The 22,210-nt window shown below is 28.2% G+C and overlaps 1 protein-coding gene across 2 annotated transcripts; it reads right to left on the reverse strand.

The window, feature by feature from the left end:
• Positions 1-816: 816 nt before the first annotated feature.
• On the reverse strand, positions 817-4,290 carry LOC111310314 (GATA transcription factor 8-like). Of its 2 annotated transcripts, none has more exons than XM_022909638.2 (4): positions 4,044-4,290; positions 3,210-3,288; positions 2,596-2,860; positions 817-2,002 (listed from the first exon to the last, which is right to left on the reverse strand). In XM_022909638.2, the coding sequence occupies exons 3-4, from the start codon at positions 2,827-2,829 to the stop codon at positions 1,211-1,213; spliced, it is 1,026 nt and encodes a 341-aa protein (XP_022765373.2). In that variant the 5' UTR covers positions 2,830-2,860; positions 3,210-3,288; positions 4,044-4,290; the 3' UTR covers positions 817-1,210. The 2 variants fall into 2 exon arrangements, with proteins under 2 accessions (XP_022765373.2, XP_022765372.2); XM_022909637.2 differs by lacking the exon at positions 4,044-4,290 and adding an exon at positions 3,832-3,987.
• Positions 4,291-22,210: the final 17,920 nt, after the last annotated feature.

Genomic DNA, 22,210 nt, shown 5'->3' on the forward strand with positions numbered 1-22,210 from the left:
ACTTAAAACATGCCTCCAAGAAGTATCAAACCATATGATTAGCAAGTCCAAATCAACTTTAGAATAACGAAAGTAACTGCTCTTGATTGATTTTCATTTCAATTTCTTTAATGCTTTTTTTTAATACTAATCATTATCTGTGATGAAATTGAAAACCCCTTTTTATTTCCCTCTAGTTTGGTAGGGTTGAGTCAAATTAGGAGGATTGGGACACATTGCCAAATGCTTCATAACAACCCTATATGCATGATTACATTTGATTTTGATTATCCAACCAAATTGGCTAAAAAGTAACTTTTTTAGGGATTTGGTTTTGAAACAACAGTCCAATTCTCAAGTTCAATTCTTTCCAACATTTCATAACTTAAATTATAAGGGATTTTTGCTCATCAATTTGGTTCATCAACCATGATATCTATGGCAAGCCTACTTTTGCTTGAAATTCAAGAATGTATGAGTGTTGACATAAAACCATTCATTTTCTTTTAATGACTTTGTCCTTTTTGGTTTCTCATTTCTGGGGTCTATTACTCAAAAGAAAATTTTGATGAAATCTCCTCACAAACTTTAAACAATTTTTCCATGTCCAGTTGAATATTTTCCCCAAAATGGGCAATTTCTAGAAGTTCAATTGCCATTCGTTATAGTAATCACGGTTTAATATCTGGTATGAACTTTTAATTCAATTTTTGACAATCTCAATTACCAAGCAAAGATTGCAGCGACATTGAATGGTGGAAAATGCAGCATGGAAGGAAAGATTGGGGAAGTATGCATAGGAGAAGCGTTTTGAACTGAAAATAACAGGTTCTTGAATTCCATAACTCATCTCAGAATTTTGATTTATACTAGCAAATTGAACTGCAAAAAGAATTCCTACGGGGAGGAAGAAAAAAGAAAGAAAACAACACCGACTCCAATAACTAATGACCTCATATTACTAAAACCTACTACTCTGCTAACCCTTAAGCTTCCATTTTCTCTACCTTTTTTCTCAGTTCTCTCAATGCAATCCCTCTCTACTATCTAAAATATTGGTTAGCTATTGCTACTATTCCCCCCATTCCAACCCTGTACAGAAAAACAATGAACAATGAGATAAAATAAGAGTAAGAGAATAACACAAGGGAAAAAAGAGAGAGAGGGAGAGGGAAACAGAGAGGAGAAAGATTATCCAACAATGGGATCTCACAATTCTCCACACCCTCCCTCATATATAATCTAATGCTGGGTTGCTTTCATTTGGAATCAGCTCTGGTGAATTGGTGACCATTGTTGCAGTGAGTGCTGCGGTACCACTTTTGGTTCTCATCTCAAGCACTTTCTTATGAGAATTGGAGTGCAACGATGGAACAAATGTTGGACTTGCGGCAGGCCGGTATTCGGGGAAGAGCCTGCCGGACTTGTAGCGAACGCCACAAGCGTTGCAAAGGGTTTTTGGCCCCATTGGCCCTGCCCTCCATTGTGGTGTCTTGGTTATCTCACAGTGAATACATTTCCTAACTGCTGGTCCTGATGGATTTTGAGTATTATCAGCTGGAGCAGCTGGAAGTGACAACTTGATCTTCTTTTTCTTCTTATGTTCCGGATTAACTTGCCTAGGTATTTTGATCAACAGCCGCGACTCAGCATAGTTCTCAGAGTCCGAAGGCACCTTGGAGACAACGAATGGCTGAGGAATGTCATTTTCATTGACAGATGAAGTTGGGGAAATAAGCTGAATCCCGGGACGAGGGTTGAAGGTGGCAGGGCGGGGACGTTTGCTACGTGCACGTCCTCGCCTTCCAGGGGCAGCCATTTCAGGGCTGCGCGGCAATGTTTTCTCCCCCGAGCAAGAGCTGCTGCTTTCAAGAACAGAAATTGGACTGGAACTCTGGAATTGATGACGGGATGACTCCTTATTGATTGAAAAGGACTCTTCTTTCTTGATCGTCAAGCTCGCTCCACAATGAGAATCTTCAACAAAGTTTGACAACCATTCCAATTGAACAATCTCTTCATACTGTAAAAACAAAATCGCCCAAAACTTTAATCAGCTAATTGTAATCATAGTCACTCTAAATTTCAAGGAAACATTAAGCAAATATTCAAGTGCATAAAAGCAATTACCCCAAATGACTATTACGTCAAATCAATATTTTTTTAATATTTAAATTTGTCAAAAATTGAATTTCATCATTGAAAATTCATCATTTTATCAAAAAATTAGGCGCGAATGAAGGATTTGAAATCATTAAAATTTACTGTATTGTTGAATTTTATTTTATTAAATTAAATAATATTTTGATAATACAAAGTGGTACGCTTTTTTTTGACACCTAAGCCTGTATAACTAAAAGCATGGCAAATCACGTGACTTCCATAACTAAAGCAATAATTATGCCACTAAACGATGCAAAACTCTTGGGTGGATTCCAATTTCCACATTTCCATCCATGTAGCCGACAAATCAACATTAAAAAAAAAAAAAGAATTACTATTTAAATTTTTATTAAAAATCCTAAGACCCCTCAAAATTAGCTAGATTCCAAAAAATCCAAAAAAAAAAAATCCCTACTTTATTTATGACGTCATCGTTAAAAACATGACACTAACCGGAACAGAAATTTCCGCGGACAGGTCGGAAGCATTGTTGTTGGAAAAAACAGAGTCAGAACCAGGTAATGACTCGGAATTCGTCGTCCAAATGCTAGGAAAAGCGGCGGCATTGACGTCGGAGGCGGATAAGCCAACCTCAGCATCCTCGTTAGGGAAGTCGAGGAGGTCGTCTATGTGGTCGAAGAAGCTGCCGCAATCTATCTCATCGATGAAATTCGTTGGTCCAATCATGTTTTCTTTATATTAATTATTCCAAAAAAACCTGCAAAAAAATTTAAAATTATTGTTATTATTAATTATTTTTGCAAGTGAATCTCTATCTTTTAAATTGGAAGTATATGAAAATTTTGAGGAAAATGTGTTTTTAAATTCTAGGTTAAAAAAAAAAAAAAAGGAGTTTTTTAATTTTTTTTAAATGGAAGGTGAATTAAAATTTCAAAAAGTGGAAGCAGCACATGGAGTAAGTTGCTGCAAGGTGGTCCAACGGCAACTAAAATTTAATTTATTTGCAAAAAAAAAAGGAATTATTGATTTTTAAAATTCTCTTTTCAAAATTTGAGGAATAAAAAATGGAAAAAAAAAAATGAGGATAGAGGGATTCTGAAGCAAACCTTTTGATACTCAGTAATTAAAATTTTCTGGAAAGAAGAGAAGTTTTCCAGGAAAATGAAGAGAATTTCCTTGAGAAACCTGCAAGATAAGTTAACAAAATTGAAACTGTTAGTACATAAATTACTTTGGTAGCTGAAATGTATAGTGCAATTTATTGAATGAAAAAAACAGCAGAAAGCTTCTTATTCAGTGTTTCAGAAAAACCAAAACTATCAATAATCATTTTCATTTTACTTTCTCCACATTACTCTGTTTGTTCCTCAGGAAAAATGAAGGAAACAAGGAATTGAATTTTGAGAACTATGGTCTCCTTTTGTTTAATTGATAAGACAAAATGAGAACTCAATTCAGTAAAAAGAAAAAGAGTGGAAAAAATTGGGAAATTGGTTTTTAGTTCATACTGGGATTGGTAATGACTGAAATAATGAAAACTTCAGTTCTCAAATTCAGTTCAATTTATCCTCATTTCCTCCACTTTCACAGCTACCAAACAGAGTATTCTTGATGAAAAGACTAAGAAAACTGCTTCTTGAACCCATAATTCTATATAATACTCCCTGCCGACACTGAAATTTTCAATGTAACACCAATCCAACTGTTCAAAAAAGAAAAACAACTCACTGAAGCTGCTAAACTTGAGCTGAAAAAACTCCAATTCCCGCCCAAAGAAAAACAAAATTCATTGAGAAACCAAGAAAACTATCTACCCATCCAAAAACCCAATTGAAAATTTCAGCTACCTAGCAATCAAACAAGTTAAAAACCCAGTTCATTCCTTGTTTAAATTAGTGAAAAAAGAGTATGTAAATAGGCAATGGGGTCTGAAACAATACCTTGAATAAGAAGAGAAGAAATAGAGAGAGAGAGAGGTGAAAAGAAAAGAAGGGAAATGGGAAAGATTTGAGAGGAGAGAGAGGAAGCGAACAAAGGCTAAAAAAGTAAGGAGAGATTGAAGGGTTTTATGGTAGGTGAGCATCCACCTTCATTGCTAGCTGTATTTTACTCTCCTTGATGTTGAAGTCTTCTCTCTCTTTCTCTCTCTCCCTCATTACCCCCTTTGTCCCACTTCCTCCATTCTTTTCCATAATTTTTCCTTTTCCCTTTTTTTCTACTCAAGGATTTTGAAACTCCTCGAATTCAAGAAAAAAAAAATATTGGGTTTTTGACAATAAAAATTGTTTTTTTTTTTTTGTTGGATTTGTGTGAAGAGATTGGAGACTAATGGTAAATTGTAAGAAAATTAATTGATATATCAACAAAATTAGAAGACTATTAGATATTCCACTAAAGTATGTTTGAAAAATCAATTAATATAATAAAAAAACATTTTCTTCCTCTCATAAATTATTTTGTTTGTATGCCTTGATAGGACTAAAAAAAATCTTGTTTTTCCTTATTACTCCTTAACTATAACCATCCATTGTTTTTCATTTTTCAAAGAAAGGGTAATATGAGGAAAAAAACATTATAGCCAATTAAAATTAAGATTTAACTCAAAAATTTTAAATTATGTGAAAAGTTAAAATAATAATAATAATATATGAATCAGTTAACAAATTTACTAATCATATATGAAATAAGGAAAGTGTTAACCAATGTCTAATAACTTTAATTAAGATGAAATTTAAGAAAAAATTAATTGATGCACTATTTTTTTAATAATTAGTAGATTTGTTTTAAAAAAAATTGGAAATATTAAACTAGTAGCTTTGATTAAGATAATATTTTTAAAAAAATTATAACTAATACATTTTTCGAAATTTGATAAACTACTACTTTAAATATAAATTTTTAAAAAATAATAATTAAATAAATTGTACATTTTATTGGTAGAAACACCGGGAAGACAACAAAAAATTACTTACTTTTTTTAAACGCCTTAAATGGAAAGAAGTCAAAAGTAAGAAACAGGTCACGCTTCGAGATAGGGCGTGAATGACATGGCATTGTTTGATTGGGAATGTTGACGTGACAATACCAAAAGGCGCGTAGGAATTTGTCTTTACTTGGTTTCACAGTCCCTCGTGGATTAGATATGCCAGCCATTTGCCGTAAAAATACAACTTTTTTTGTGTTGTCGAATAACGCGGTTGTTCTCTGCATGAAGTTTTCGTATATGGCCAAAAAATTTTAAATAAATTAATTTCTAATTTTTTATTTTTTAATTTGGAAGAATAATTAATTTCTAAATTTAATTCTTTTTGTAACATGTATAGCAATAAATGTTAAATTGATTCAGTTAATTTCAAATTAAATTATTTTTTTTTTCAATCGAATCGAATACGTTAATTTTAAAATATAATTATTTGAATTAAATTTAATTGGTATGATTAATTTTTTGATTAATTAAATAATAAATATATTTATATTATATTATATTTTTAATTTTTTATATTTGAAACAAATTAAATAAAATTATCTAATAAAATAATCAAATGTTAAAATATTAAATTAAAAACTTTAATAATTTTCTAAAAAAGAATTATTTATTTAATGTATTTTAGTTTTATATTTAAATTTTATTATATTTTTATTAAAATTTTGATTAATTTGATTAATTCAATTTTTGAATCGAATTAACTAAAAATAAAAAATTCTCTAAAATTATATTCATTAACTGATTAAAATTAATTAAATATCCAATTAATTAATCAAATTAAATTAATTAAATTAATTAATTCGATTAAAACAAAATTTTTAACATCCATATATAACAATACATTAAAGTTATCCTCAAATGTGAAATTCTTCGATTTAAAAAACATATGAGGTAGGACATAAAAAATAATTAAAAGATTATTTAAGGCATGAAAAAAATTAATTGGAGGTGATTTGGAGAAAAAACGTTTGGTATTTTTTTTTTAATTTTGGTTTTTTAATTTTAATTTTATTTTGTTTTTTCCTTTTAGTTTTATTTTAGTTTTGTTATTTTTAATAAAAATTACTTTCAATTTGTCAAATTGCTATTACTTAATAAAAAAGTTTCATAAATTATTGAATTTGGCAGGTTATAATGCGTAGGGTTTTAATTGGGTTATGACATGGTTAGTTGGACTTTAATCATATTTGAAAAAATGTGGTGTTTAGTTGATGTGTTTTTAATAGGTTTTGAATTTTGATCATTTATTATTTATAACAAAATAAAAAAATAAAATTATAATAATGATACATATAAATATAAAAAAGATATAAAAATAAAAAATAAATGTTAAGTACTTTTCTTTTCTTTTTCTTTCTTTTGTTTTAAATATTTTTATAAAAAGTTTATAATCTAAAAAAAATTTTAAAAGAGCATTTTGATCAAATAATTAATTAATAAAAAATACAACACTCTTAACATAATATAACATAAAAAAAACCAAAAATATAACAACAATATATGAAATAATATATATATTTTTAATTTTAATATTTATATTTTTATAATATTTATATATATTTCATTTTTATTATTTTTATATTAAAATAATTAATCTACACCAAGCTTGACTAACTCTAGTGTGAATATAAACTTCACCGTTTAGAAAAGGATTTATATTTAATGTAATTGATTAAATAATAGTTTGTTGTTTTTAATTTATTGAACTTAAAATATTTTAGAAAAAAATATATTTTTTATTGAACGGTAAGAAATTTTTAGATTTTGTATAATTTATCCCTTCTCCGAATCAATTCAAATAAGATTATTTACATCAAATTTAATAAATTTATAATTTATATTTATTATTTTTGTTAATGCGTTAAAATAAAAACAATTATTTTAATTATTTTTAAAATAAAATCTATAATTTTATCACTGTGAAAAAATTGGTCAGTGATCACTAATTATCTAATGAGAGCTCTCTAATTTAATAAATACATCATGACACCTTGTAAAATCTTGACTTTGTAATTAGATAAATGAATAAAGTTTTGGTTTTTGAACAAATTTTCTGGTTCCCTTCCACTAATTCTGTATTATTATCTCTCTATTTAGCAATAGAAAAAGTATACCAATACTGTGGATGGGAGCCACGGGTTGTTCAAAATTGGAAAGGGCATTTGCCACCAAATAAAGGATACTAAGTTTAGGATTAAAAATTTAAGAAAAAATGTTTTATTTTTTATAAAAAAAAAAAAAGATTGTAGGATACGGATAAGAAAAGAAATTGTAAATATTAAATTTATCAAAATTTTCTTTTTAAAAATAATTATATAAATTAATTAAGTTAAAACAACGAATTTAAAATGTTAATTTTGTTTAAAAGTGGCTGCATAAGAAAAAAATGTTTGGGGTTTTAGCCTCCAGAGAAATGATGAACCTCACTCACTCAAGGTCAAGACCCCATACTCATTTCTCCTTTCATTTTCATTTTAACTAACTTGAATTGTACTCTTTGCATCAATTCCTTACAAAATACTCTCTCCCTCTTTCTCTGAAAAATCTGCTAATATATTTTTAAAAAAGGACTTTTTTTTCTTTTTCTTTTTTTTTTTTAACTAACTTGGATTTTACTCTTTGAATCACTTTCTTCTAAAAGGCTTCTTCTCTTCATTCAAAAAGCAAAATTAGGGTGAAATCCATTTAAATTTTAGATTTTAAGTTGAAGAGGTTAGGCTCTATGCACTATGAAAATTAGATTTTCTTCCATAATCAAACAATGGAATCATCTTCAAAACTATGGGAAATTGGGAATGGAAAAAAAAAATCTTTATAATTCTATATTGAAAAAATTAGATCCTAGGTCTGAAATTAGAAATTATTGATGATTGGAAAGATGAGTACCACAAAATTAGAGAAAGGGTTATTTCTAGGTTAAAATAATAAAAATTCCGAATTTTATCAAATTTTTTAGATAAATTATTAAACTTTCATTGCATTCAAGTAAATTATTAATATTTAATTTGCACTTAAATTAATTTTTTAAAAATATATTTTTTTAATTTTCAAGCACTTAATCGGGCCACATCAGTTTTTATTTGAAGAAAAAATTTAATTGGCATTTATTGTAAGAAAAGTCAACCTTTTATTTGGATTACAATCTTATTTTATTTGGATATAAATTAAAATTTTATTTAATTATAATAAAACTATAAAAGCTCACCTAAAAAGTGAAAAATTTTAAAGGCTCATTTAATATTTTAACCTTATTTCTAGTTTGTTACTTAATCCATGTTTAAAGGGAAAAAAAAAAGAACTAGTAAGTTTTTTTTTGGTACTATTTTTGTTGAATTAGTATTTAATATATTAATAATATAATTTTTAATTTTATAAGTAATATTAAAAAAATTTTACATGTCATATTTTTTAATATTTCTTAAAAAATATGTATCATCCTACTTGTAAAAGTTAAAAACTTCACCTATAATGGGCTAGATAATTTCTCTTTTCTCATTAGTGATATGATAGACCATAAATACTTTTTGGAAATGATCTAAACATGCATCACTAGAAAATTAGGCTAATTTCTAAAATTTTTTTGGGAAATGTATATCCTTATCAATTTTTTATTTAGAGGGGTGCTTTTCTTTTTTACAACTTGTACATGGATGACAATTAATTATTAATGTGTCATGTGACATACATTTTAATACAATTAAATGTTAACATAGCATTCTCATAAAAATATGATAAGCATACCATTTCTTCCCTTTAAAGACAAGAGGAGGGAAGGTGTTATGTATATCATTTTTTAACAAATACTTAGCAAAATGTGTTGGACCATGCATTTATACCAATATCTATCTTAATTCTTTTACACATTATGTAAATAAAATAATTCATTTACTATAAGTACAAAATGCATAGAAATTTGGCAAAATAAAATAAATGGTACATTTTTAAACAAAACTCAATTTTCTCTGTACTCTCACTCTATCAAAAAACAATTAGAATTTTCTTTAATTATTTTTTTTTTTAAATTACGAGTTTAAGTTCAATCATAAGCAATTACATTCATATATAATGATCATTGAATAAACAAATAAATTAATTAACTAACAAACTAAAATATAATTAAACAAATTCAACATAAAATTAAATCAAATTCATATATAATAAGATTTAAGTCTAAAATCTAAAGATTCTAAAATCTAATCTTATCACTAATCCAAGATTTCGTTATTGCATTTTTTTTTTTTTATTGTTGATTTTGATCGATGTGTTTTTTCGTTTTTTAGGAGAACATTATTTTTGTTGTTAATAATGTTATTGCTACTATTCTTTAAAATTATACTAACACGAAAATTGAACCAAAAAAATCCCAACATATAATTATAAAAACTTTAAATTTTTGTTCTTTTTGGGGACAAGGGTATTGTATGGAGGTCTTTGATTTTGCATTTTTGTAGGGCAAGATCAATGGCCGTACATATAAATTTAAAAAATAATAATATTATGCACTAAAAAAAACCCACACCACCATCTTGCCCAAGTACAAAGCTTTTGATCTAACAATTCATTAGTACACAAATAATGGAAAGTTCCTCCATAATCTTTCATGTGTCGGTAGGGGGAAAAACCTATGGCCAATGTGTCTAAAACCTTTGGGAAAAGCACATGGCTTTGTGCCCTAAAATGGGTGCCCATGTATTGATTCATTTATTGAATATTTCCAAAATTTCAATTACAATCAACTTGGTATTAGTTTATATTAGTTGATTCCTTAATATTGCCTATCACATACTTTTCCATTGTAGCTTTAACTAATAACAAATCCCCCTAGACATGGGCTACTAAATTTTGACTCATTAACCGTCCAAGCTCGATCACCGATTAGATCATTTTGGACACATTATTTTTTAAAAATAATTTTAATTAATTCAAATTTAAAAATCTACACTCTTTTAAGTTCTACAAATTATGAGTGAAATCGCAATATAAAATATTTTTATAAATATAATTTAAGATTTAATTTAATTGATTCATATAATTATTTTTTAAAAAATAATATTTAAAAAATTTAAAATTTATATTTTAATAACTATAATTTCTTCTTCTAAAATCTAATACTAATTAATGCTCACTTGTTGCTAATATTTGATGGTCATAAGACAACACTAATTTGGTCGTTTTATTAAAATAAATAATTTTAAATGTAATGAGAACGTTTAGTTGTTCACTAATTGTCAATCTAATAAAAAAATCTTTTTCAATTAGGAATTAGTTGTCACATACACATGGAGTTGATAAAGGAAAAGACACGTTAACCTTCCTATATTTTTATGATGACTAATTAGTAATTTTCTTCATTAATTGACATAGCATGAATAAAACCGTGAATATATTTTTAAAAAATATGATATAATGATAAGATATAAATATAATAAAAATAATATAAAAATAATATGATTTAAAATTTTAATAATTATATATAAATTAAAAAATTTTATTTTTTATATTTTTATATTAATACAAATTTTAATATATAATTTTTTTATAAAATTAATATAAATATAAAATTATCAAATTTACCGTTACGAGACGTTCTTGCGCAATAGTGGAGCCGGACTATGGTGGTGTGATCATGTGCATCGTGCGTGCAAGGAAGTAAGAAAGACCATGTTGGTAGTGGGACCCATTTCGCACTTTCAAAACCGTCGGTTGCACACGTTGTTTTGCCAACGTGGCAAGACGCAGATTCACCGTGTTGGTCGTGGAGCCCACAACAGCGAATCAAAGCTTGCTCAACTCCAGCTAAGTTCAAAATAGTAAGCTTCTAGTAAAAAAAAGTAGCAAGCACGAGAGGTGGGGTCGGATGGCACGTAACTTGGCCTTCGGATCCGAACGTAGGAATACTTTTGTCTACCTGGACTAATCGTTCTGTGCCACGTTATCCATGCTGACTTTATCTAGACGAAAGTACCCACAAGGAATTGTTTTTGTTACTTTTTTAGGATCTTTAGTATTCCTCACATCATGTTTTCGGTGGGGCCACTGTGAGCATCGGCGGTACGCGGACAAAATGTGATCCGTTGGACTTTAGTTGGGCCATGTTAAGGCATGGGGAGTCATGGAAACTACTTAAATGCCCTTCCAATAATAGTATTATTTTAAAATTAAATTAAGATAAAAATAATGAAATTTGTTCTGCACAAATAAATTGATTCATTAAATTTGAAATTTGATATTAATAATTTTTTATTTTGAATTTTTTAATTAAAAATCATACCGACTTTTAGATTTTTTTAATCACTTCATTTTTACAATTATTAAACAAAAGTTTGCATATAGAATTATAAATATGTTATTAAAGTGATTAGAATAGATACTTGAGTTATCCACAAAATCTTTAATTTATGACTTTAATTCCCTTTAGTAGATATAGAGAATTACCATAACATACTACAAAATCCTTGTTTTCATGACTACCAATTTTTATTTTCAATTATATAAATTTTTGTATATTTATTTACAATTGATAAATGATATTAGTGTGATTCACTTGCTAAAATATGAAAAATAAAGAAGGAAAATGAGAAAGAAAAGTACTTCTGAATGAATATTAGGGACAACTAAAATGAAATAAACATAACCCCTAGACAAAATAGTTTTGAAAATTACATGATCGGATGGTTCTAGGCAAGGCAAAGGGTATTAAAGTTTGTTCTTGTTTCTCCAATTTTTTTTTTTTTTTTTGCAGTAGTCAAACTATTCATAGACAACTATTTTTTATTTTATTTTAATTTTTTTCTAGATTTGGGGAAGAATTGCAGAGTTCAGACATGTTGGTCCCTTGACTAGTGATCCCTAAGCTTCTAGGGTTTAGATAGGATGTGGGTGAGTGTGGAATTTGCTTTTTTGTTGTTGGTTATTGCTCTCCTAACATTGGCTACAATGAGAAAGTGAAGAAATAAATTGCAATAATAAAGTAAAAAAATATTAATAAAAGCTTGAAAAAGTGTAACTTATTTTCTCACAAGATAATGTGAAAATTGGAATAAAGCATAGATGCACTTTTCGGAAAGAGATTGATAGTGAGAGGGGTTTTTGTTCACTTTTTCCATAAAGTATTTTTTAAAAGTTTTAATTTAATTAATTTAATTATTTATTTTTAAAATTAATATTTAATAAGCACTTAATCAAATTCCGGTGACTATAACTCTTGCTTTCATCTTCATATTGCATCTTTTAACAAAAAAAAATCACAAATTCTAGATGCTATGATAATTTACTTTATTTGTCGACCAACTTAATTTGCTATTATATGAAATTAAATTACATTAAATTGTTCGTTACATCTCTACTTTTTCTTTATGAGAAAAAGGTTTAAAAGAAATTTTAAATCCGATTTTCTAATTAAAAAATACATGTGATAGAGTAAGATAATTGAATGTAAAAAAAAATAAAAATATAAATGCTTTTATGGTTCAAATTTGATCTTATAAAATTCCTTAAAAAAAATCCTAACCTAGAATTCTTGATTCTAATGCATAAATGTGTTTGACAAAATTAAATTGATAAAATTAGGGAATTAAAATTTGAACAAACTCTTTTTTGTAATAAAACATAAGTATTATTAAGTAATATTTAGAAAATGTTAAAAAATAAAAAATTGTTTTAAAAATAATAAAAAAAAAGTAAATAATCTAAACATTAATACCTATCTCAAAATTTTTGTTTAAAAAAAAAATTCAAACTTTTTACTAAAAAAAGAAAAAAAAAAACACTAATGGGGTCCAGTTGGTTGCAATCACAAGTCGCAATCTAACGGGTTTCAAGTCACGTGCAAGCATGATCATCAAGTGCCTCTCACCCGACGGAAATGAAAGCACCCTCCCCCAATGAATTCGTTGAAAGTCTACACGGGCCCACCATATTACCATACACCGAGAAACACCTAATGACCTTTCCCAAAAATTTTTAGTGGCCTAAAAAATAATAACTCGAATTACCGGCAATAATTCTGGCGTGTCGGTGCCGACACTTCCTCCACCGACAGCGTGACTGGGTGTAGCAGGTGATAAAGATAGCACCCGGTTGCTTAATCGGGTAAGTAAAAAAGTCATCAATGAACCCGGAAATTCATGATCGAGAATGAGGTGGGCTTTTTTAACGCGTCGGTGCGGAGATAATTGACTCTCGTGAAAACGCCGTATTCATAACGGTTTTCCGTTTGTCTCCCGGGTTTTCGACCATTAACATTTATGAGAATTCGTATAATTTTAAATTTTTTTATTGAACATGAAAATCAATAATATAATATTTGTTTTGTAAATATATTCATATTTATATTTTATATATTCGTATATATATTTAATAAATAATATTTATATATTTTTAATAAATATATATATCTAATTAGAATTAATATATTTTTATTTAAAAATATATATTTATAAAAAATTATATAAATATGTAAGATAAAAATAAAAAATAAAATTTATTTTTATTTTTTAAAAAATATTTTAAGAACAAGAATTATTTATATCCGTTAAATATAAGGTATTGATAGAAATAAATTTGAAATACCTATTAAATATAGGTATAGAGATAAATATAATATAAAAATTTAAAAATAAAGATAAAAAATCCTCTAGTAACTCTATACTTTATCCATTGACATATTTAATGACAATAGAAAGTAAATAATTAGATACTAATACTCTTTAATCTGATTAAATTGTATTTAGATATATATATATATTATAAATGAATGATTATTATATTTCGATAATAAATTTACTATTTGTGTTGGATTCAAAAAAGGTTCAACTAGCATCCTTAAAGTATCCAATGTCAAATCGATTTAAATTTTTAAGCTACCCTTATTCTTACGAGGGCGTTTGATTCGCGAAAATTTGAGATTTTAAAAGAAAAAATGATCTTGGGGAAACTATCGATTTTCTATTAAGAGATGATTTTTCTTGTCATGGGAATATTAGATCTTTTGTTTGGTTCATGAAATCTCAAATTTCGTAATAAAAGTTTTTTACTGTAATATCTTTCATTACATGTGAATAATATCTGATAAACATTACAACATATAATTATGTCATTAAAATAAACATGTGACAACCATTAAACAACAAAATAAAAAAGGTTTTCATTTTTTTTGTTATGTTAAAAATAAGATCGTATATTATGAATAAACATATAAAATATAACAAAAGAACACATGAGGTTTTGGTCATTATAAATGCAGTTTTTGAAAAATAAAAAAATTTATTTAACAAATATGACATTTTTTATTATATAAATGCCGTAATAAAAAACAAACACGACCTTTCTATCATTATAAATGTAGTGTTTGACAAAGTAACAAGCATGATGTTTTGATTTATAAACAAACAAAGATGTTTTGGTTTTGAAAATGTAGGGTTTGAACAAATATGACATTTATGGTATTACTAAAGCAGTGTTTGACAAATAAACAAATGCATCGTTTTGGTTTAATCAATGTAGTTTTGAATAAATATGACGTTTTCTATTATTATAAACGCAGTGTTTAACAAATAATAAAAATATTTTATTTAACAAGCACAACATTTTGGTTTTATAGATATAGTATTGGACAAATTATATTAAACAAACACATCGTTTCTACCATTATTAAAGCAATGTTTAACAAATCATAAAAAAAAAATTATTTAATAAGTACAACGTTTTTGCTATTATAAACGTAGTGTTTGATATTCTTTATATGCTTTTTCTCAAATTTGTAGACGAATCTTTCATGTCTGTATCAATGCATCACTCAACGTTTTTCTTTATATCTAAACGAACCTTACGTTGTTGAATAGTCGTCACTATCGTTGCCACTACCAACATTGTTCTTGTTTTAGGTAATAGATCATTTTTCATTGTTGCGTATTTTATGAAACAAATCAAATAATAGGGTATTCTAAGTATATTTTTGTTATTTTCATTTCATATTTGTTTGTAAAGATAAATTGATATCATGGATTTTGAAGAATATTTCTCTTCATTCGAAGTACATTTCTCTTATTTCAAATAGTAGGGTATTCAAATTATATTTCTCTTATTTGCATTCCATATTCGTTTATAGAGATTAATTAACATAATAAATTTTGAAAAATATATATTTGTCGTAACGGTTTTGGGACCGCCAGACGTAAAGTGTTTTAAAATCGAGAAAAATAAAAAGAAAGTCGTCACCAATCTTTGTTAGGGTGTGATTGACCACCAAAAAGTTTATCTTTTTAATAAAACTATAAAAACGGGTTTAAAGTTTATCAAAAAAATAAATTTTGGTCTACGAAAAAATTAGATTGGATCTGAGAGTCGGTTACGTGTGGAAAATGATTAGCATCCCCACAACGCCCATAAATTGGTACCATTTAATTATGCGCTATTTTCGATGTTGGATAAAAATGGTTTTGACTTAAAATTTAATACTAATTCCCTTCGTTTTAAAAAAATATTTTTGCTAAAATTTTTATTTAGAAATATTGAGAAAATCTTTAAGTTAAAGAATTATTTTAAAATTCTTCAACATCTAGGCAGAATTTAAAATAACTCTTTTCGCTTAAAATTTAACACAACAATCCTTAAAATGAAATAATACTATTTATAAAAAATTATTGGTGACTCTCCAACATCTAGGCAGAGTACCAAGAATTATTTCTTTCGGAATGTTATTTTTATTTTATTTTATAATATCACAAATTTTTTTAAAGTATTATTCTTTTTTTTATAAAATATTTTATCATCAAATAATAAATTAAAGAGAGAATAATACAGACAATTATCGATGATAACACACTAACGTATGTATGCTAATTAATGCCATGAGAAATGAAATACAATTTACAAGTTGGGTTCTTAAGTATAACGAGACCACCCAGACTCTCCAACATCTAGGCACAGCTTAGGTGCGACTATTCATATTTAAGATCCAATTTTATTAATAAAATTTTATTAATAATTGGTTATTAACCTTATTGTTGAAATGAATTAAGGACTCGTATGAAAAACTTAATGGAATAGCATTTCTTAAATATCCCATTGTCTAGGTGGCATTCGGAAACAAGTTACTCCACTCGAGATTTTTACATGTGTCTTTAAAGTTTCGGGATAGTTTTGAGTAAGTTTAGGTCGAGGTTTTAAAGTTTGAATGATTTTTTGGTAATGATTCGGGAATGCATACCGAATTTAAGGTTTAAAGAAATTTGAATTTTAAGATTTTGAATTTTAGGCTTTAGGATTTAAGGGATTTTGGATTTTAGGGGTTTTAGAATTCTAGGATTTTGAAATTTAAGATTTAGTGTTTAAGGTTTCGTTTTTAAGAAAATACGAACATCTCTAAAAATTCTCAATATCTAGGTAGATTTTAGGAGCAAGTTCGATTTTTAGTGATTTTTAAAAATTAATAAAAAATTTCTTATATATTTCTTTTTTATGAAAATTTATTAATAATAATTTTTCAACATCTAGGCGAAATTATTTTTAGGAATATGTTTTTATTCCCTCCAACATCTAAGCAGGAAAAATAATAAAAATTATTATTATTATTCTTTTTTAAGCATTTTTAATATTTTTTTTAGTTATTACTTGTTTTCAATTTTATTATTATTAAAAATAATTAAAAATTTATCATAACAAATTTAAAAAATCATCATGCATAAATATAAAAAATACTTAAAATAACAAAAATAATAATATATAAAAAACCAAAAAAAAATTTTTTTAACCTGAACTGGACCGGTCAAAACAGGTCTAAACCAGTTTGATAGTTCAATCTACGGCTCACGTGATCCAGCAGTTCAGATCAGTTCGATCGATTTACTGGTGGTTCGATATTGGTTCAAATGAACCGATTTTGAGCTGAGATAAAAGTCGGTCGTGGGTCGGGTTACGCGGATCCCGGGTCAGATCCAAGTATACGCGCAGATTTTTTCCTTAAGCAAAATGACATCGTTTTGCTGCTTTGGCTTCTATATAAAAGTCAATTTTTTTTTGTTTCATGTCATCCTTTCAGCCAAAAATTTTTTTTTTAAAGCTCTAAGAGAGCTCTGTGGACTCCGTCGGCTTCTGACCGTCGGCACTATTACCGTCGCACCAACCATTGCGTTGACCACCATCGGTGGTTGTTTATGGTCAATGAAAAACACCAAAAAGACTCCCAGTCGTTCACCTCTATGTCCTCTTTCCAGATCCAACTCCGTTTTGTCAGAAACAGCCCCGATCGACGTAGATCGAAGTTTAAAGCTTTCGATTTCCTTTCTCTTTCTTATTCTTTTTTTTAAAGAAACTAATGATTTTTTTACTTGTTTACAGGGCTTTCTGGTGCTGAGGTTTCTCCCTACTAGAGAAGGTAAAAAAACTCGAAATCGTCGGGTTTCGATCCGACCCGACCTTTTAGGGTTGATTTTTTTTTTTGAAAATCGGGTATCAAGTCGGGTGGCATAAAAAAAAATCAGGGTCAGGTTAGGGTTGGGTTTTAGGTAAACCCAACCCGACCCGATATATATATATATAAACTTTTTTTTAAATTATTTATTTAATTTTATAATTATTTTTATATATTTATATATTTTTTTAATTTTATATTTATATTAAAAATAATATTTTATTAATTTCAGGTCGGGTTTAGGTGTAAAAATAATAAAAAATTATCGAGTCGGGTTGAGTTTGGGTTTTACATGTTTAAAGTCGGGTTGGGTTCGGGGCGAGCAAAAACCCACTCTGACCCGACCCGTTGCCATCCCTATTCCCTATGGGGAGGACTGTTTGTCTTTATTTTTTGTTTCTGTTTTTGTGTTTCTGTTTAGGTATGGGTTTGGTGAGGGTTAAGGCTCGGATTGGGGTGCTAGTATGGGGACTGAGCTTGTTGAAAGGGGGGCTGGGCAATGATGAAGGGTAAGCTATTCGTGTGTTCGATAGGAGATCCTAAAAGGAAGAGGTTGAGGGATTTTTAAGGAGCTTCAAAGGGAAACGGGTGGTGGTTGTAGGAGTGGCAAGGTGGCTATAGGGTAGCTGTCTGGTCTGGTGGCTGGACAGAAGGTTGGTCGAGTAGGAGTGTGGTGGTTAATGGCGACTGCAGGGTGGCAAGGGCCAGGCATCAGTCGCCCTGCTTTTATGCCATTTTTTGTTTCTCTTCTTTTTGTTTTTGTTTTTGTTTTAATTAATTTACAAGTTGGATTCTTAAGTATAACGAAATCACCCCGACTCTTCAACATTTAAGCACAGCTTAGGTGCGACTATTCATATTTAAGATCTAATTTTATTAATAATTGGTTATTAACCTTATTGTTGAAATGAATTAAGGACTTGTATGAAAAACTTAATGGAATAACATTTCCTAAATACCACATCGTTTAAGCGGCATTCGAGAACAAGTTATTCCACTTTAGATTTTCGCATGTGTCTTTGAAGTTTTGGGATAGTTTTGAGTAAGTTTAGGTCGAGGTTTTAAAGTTTGAATGATTTTTTGGTAATGTTTCAGGAATGCATACCGAATTTGGGATTTATAGAAATTTGAATTTTAAAGTTTTGAATTTTAAGGTTTAGGATTTAAAAAGTTTTGGATTTTAGGGGGTTTAGATTTAAGGGATTTTGGATTTTAGGGGTTTTAGAATTCTAGGATTTTGAAATTTAAGATTTAGTGTTTAAGGTTTCGTTTTTAAGAAAATACGAACATCTCTAAAAATTTCTAATATTTAAGCGGATTTTCGGAGCAAGTTCGATTTTTAGTGATTTTTGAAAATTAATAAAAAAGTTCTCATATATTTCTTTTTTATGAAAATTTATTAATAATAATTCCCCAACATCTAGGCGAAATTATTTTTAGGAATATGTTTTTATTCCTTCCAACATCTAAGTAGGAAAAATAATAAAAATAATTATTATTATTCTTTTTAAGCATTTTTAATATTTTTTTTCGTTATTACTTGTTTTCAATTTTGTTATTATTAAAAATAATTAAAAATTTATCATAACAAATTTAAAAATTCACCATGCATAAATATAAAAAATACTTAAAATAACAAAAATAATAATATATAAAAAACCAAAAAAAATTTTTTTTTTTTACCTTAATTGGACCGGTCAACAGTCCGGTCAAAGTTGGTCTAGACCAGTTTGACAATTCAATCTACGGTTCGGGTGATCCAGCAGTTCAGATCAGTTCGATTGGTTTACTGACGGTTCGATACTGGTTCAAATGGATCGATTTTGAGCTGAGGTAAAAACGGGTTGTGGGTCGGGTTGTGCGGATCTCAGGTCGAATCTGAGTATACGCGCAGATTTTCTCCTTAAGCAAAATGATGTCGTTTTGCTGCTTTGGCTTCTATATAAAAGTCAATTTTTTTTTTGTTTCATTTCATCCTTTCAGCCAAAATTTTTTTTTTCAGAGCTCCAAGAGAGCTCTGTGGACTCCGTCGGCTTCTGACTACCGACACTCTTGCTGTCACACTAGCCATCGTGTTGACCACCATCAGTGGTTGTCGTCGGTCAACGAAAAACACCAAAAAAACTCCCAGTCGTGCACCTCTATGTTCTCTTTCCAGATCGAACTCCGTTTTACCAGAAATAGCCCCGATCGACGTAGATCGGAGCTTAAAGCTTTCGGTTTTCTTTCTCTTTCTTTTTTTTTTTTTTTAAAGAAACTGATGATTTCTCCCTACTAGAGAAGGCAGAAAAACTCGAAACCTTCAGGTTTCGACCCAACTCGACCTTTTAGGATTGATTTTGTTTTTTGAAAATCGGGTATCGGGTCGGTTGGCATAAAAAAAATCAAGGTCGGGTTGGGGTCGGGTTTTAGGCAAACCCGACCCTACTCGACCCGATATATATATAAAATTTTTAATTATTTATTTAATTTTATAATTATTTTTATATATTTATATATATTTATAATTTTATATTTATATTAAAAATAATATTTTATTAATTTCAGGTTGGGTTGGGTCGGGTTTGGGTGTAAAAATAATAAAAAATTATCGGGTCGAGTTGGGTTCGGGGCGAGCAAAAACCCACCCTGACCCAACCCGTTGCCATCTCTACTCCCTACGAGGAGGACTGTTTGTCTTTGTTTTTTGTTTATGTTTTTGTGTTTCTGTCTAGGTATAGGTTTGGTGAGAGTTAAGGCTCAAATTAGGGTGCTAGTATGGGGACTGAGCTTGTTGAAAGGGGGGCTGGACAATGATGAAGGGTAAGCTATTCGTGTGTCCGATAGAAGATCCTAAAGGGAAGAAGCTAAGGGGTTTTTAAGGAGCTTCAAAAGGGAACAAGTGGTGGTTGTAAGAGTGGCAAAGTGACTGTAGGGTAGCTGTCTGGTCTAGTGGCTGGACAGAGGGCTGGTCGGGTAGGAGCGTGGGCGGCTAGTGGTTGCTGCAAGGTGGCAAGGGTCAGGCATCAGTCGCCTTACTTTTATGCCATTTTATGTTTCTCTTCTTTTTGTTTTTGTTTTGTTTTAATTAAGTTTTAGTTTTAATTATACCAATATTATTATTATAAAAAAATTATTATTAACAAAAATTAAAATTAATAGGCCCGGATAAAATCAATATCTACAATATCTATCTCAATTGACATTTTAAAACTAAAAAATGTAATCAATTATTATGATTTATAAATGACTAAGTTTCCATAAGAAGAATGTAGTTCTCTTATATAAATATATAAAAACTAAAGCCTTTGACAAAAAAAGAAAAAATCCAATGTGGAAAATTTGTTTTTTTGACACATGGATTACTTAACTTTGCAATGTATCTATTAATTAATGTGAATTAATCGTTAGTTTTAAAATACTTAATAAGTAACAAACTCAATTAAATTTTTTTATAAAATTGGCTAGCCAATTTTTTGGAATAATAGTATTATTATTTCACTATAAATGATATTTTATTTAAATTTGTATTATTTTCATGATCTAATTCTAAGCTTAAATATCCTTTATTTTTGGCAACATTAATAGAAAATATATGATAATATAATTTTAATTTTCAAATTTCAAAACCTAAAGGAGTAAATAGTATATACATTACCACCCAAAAATTAATACGAATCATATAAATTTGATTTTATAAAGATTACCATGTCACAGATTTAAAAGAAACCTTAAATAATATTTTGTTACTTACCTTATTTAAATAAGTTTAAATCAATTTGTAATCAAATTTATTCTCTTATTATTATTTATCTTAAATCACTCTCAATTAAATTAAATTCTTAATTTATAAGATCTAATTTCATCATAAATAGGAATAACTTTTGTTTGTTAGAGTATTAGTTTGAAAATCTGTCAATACTTTTATTTTGTTTTTATATTTAATTTTTACTTTTTTAATAAATTAGTTTTTAATTTTTACATAAAGATGTTAGGTATGTGTTAGTGTCACGAACTTAAAGAAGAGTTCTAAATCTTACATCGAACATAATAGAAAGGTCATTGTCGTATAAAAGTGGTCACACCATCTCTTCTTTGTGAGGCGTCTTTTATAAAACAAAACCGTGAGGTCAGAGGATCAGAGATAACAATACTTCACAAGGGTGTGAACTATGACGGTTAGACTGATTCGAGACGTCGGAAGGATGAATGCACGGGTCCCGAAGTCACACGAATTTGAAGCTTAAGCCTTGACCCGTAACATTAATACTTAATACTACCTCAATTACAAGTAGAATTCCCACATTGTTTTATATTTAAAATGGAGATTGATAGCATTCTAACCTTTAATGAAGCCCAACCAGTGAAGAATCGTCGCTAAAATGACCATATATATATATATATATAGTCAGAATCATTTCAAGTTTCCAAAAAGTAACCAATTCTTTACTTTTTTATACCTTTTACTCCTCTATGGATCGCATCTATCCAACACATCTGCAATAATAAGTGAGAGGGAAAACATTATTATTTGAAGGCAAAGATGTAAATAATTAATGAATTAATTAGTTTTTAACTTTTATGGATAGAGATGTATGCATGCTTTTGGATGAATATTTGTTACAAAAGTTCTGTCCTTTCCATTGTTGTTTAATTGCTTTTGTTCAATATATATATACATTTTACACTTTTTATTACACATTAAGATATGAAAGATAAATGTAAATATG

Source organism: Durio zibethinus, chromosome 19, assembly GCF_047325235.1.
Source record: "Durio zibethinus cultivar Kanyao isolate XHJ-2024 chromosome 19, ASM4732523v1, whole genome shotgun sequence".
Lineage (NCBI taxonomy): Eukaryota > Viridiplantae > Streptophyta > Magnoliopsida > Malvales > Malvaceae > Durio > Durio zibethinus.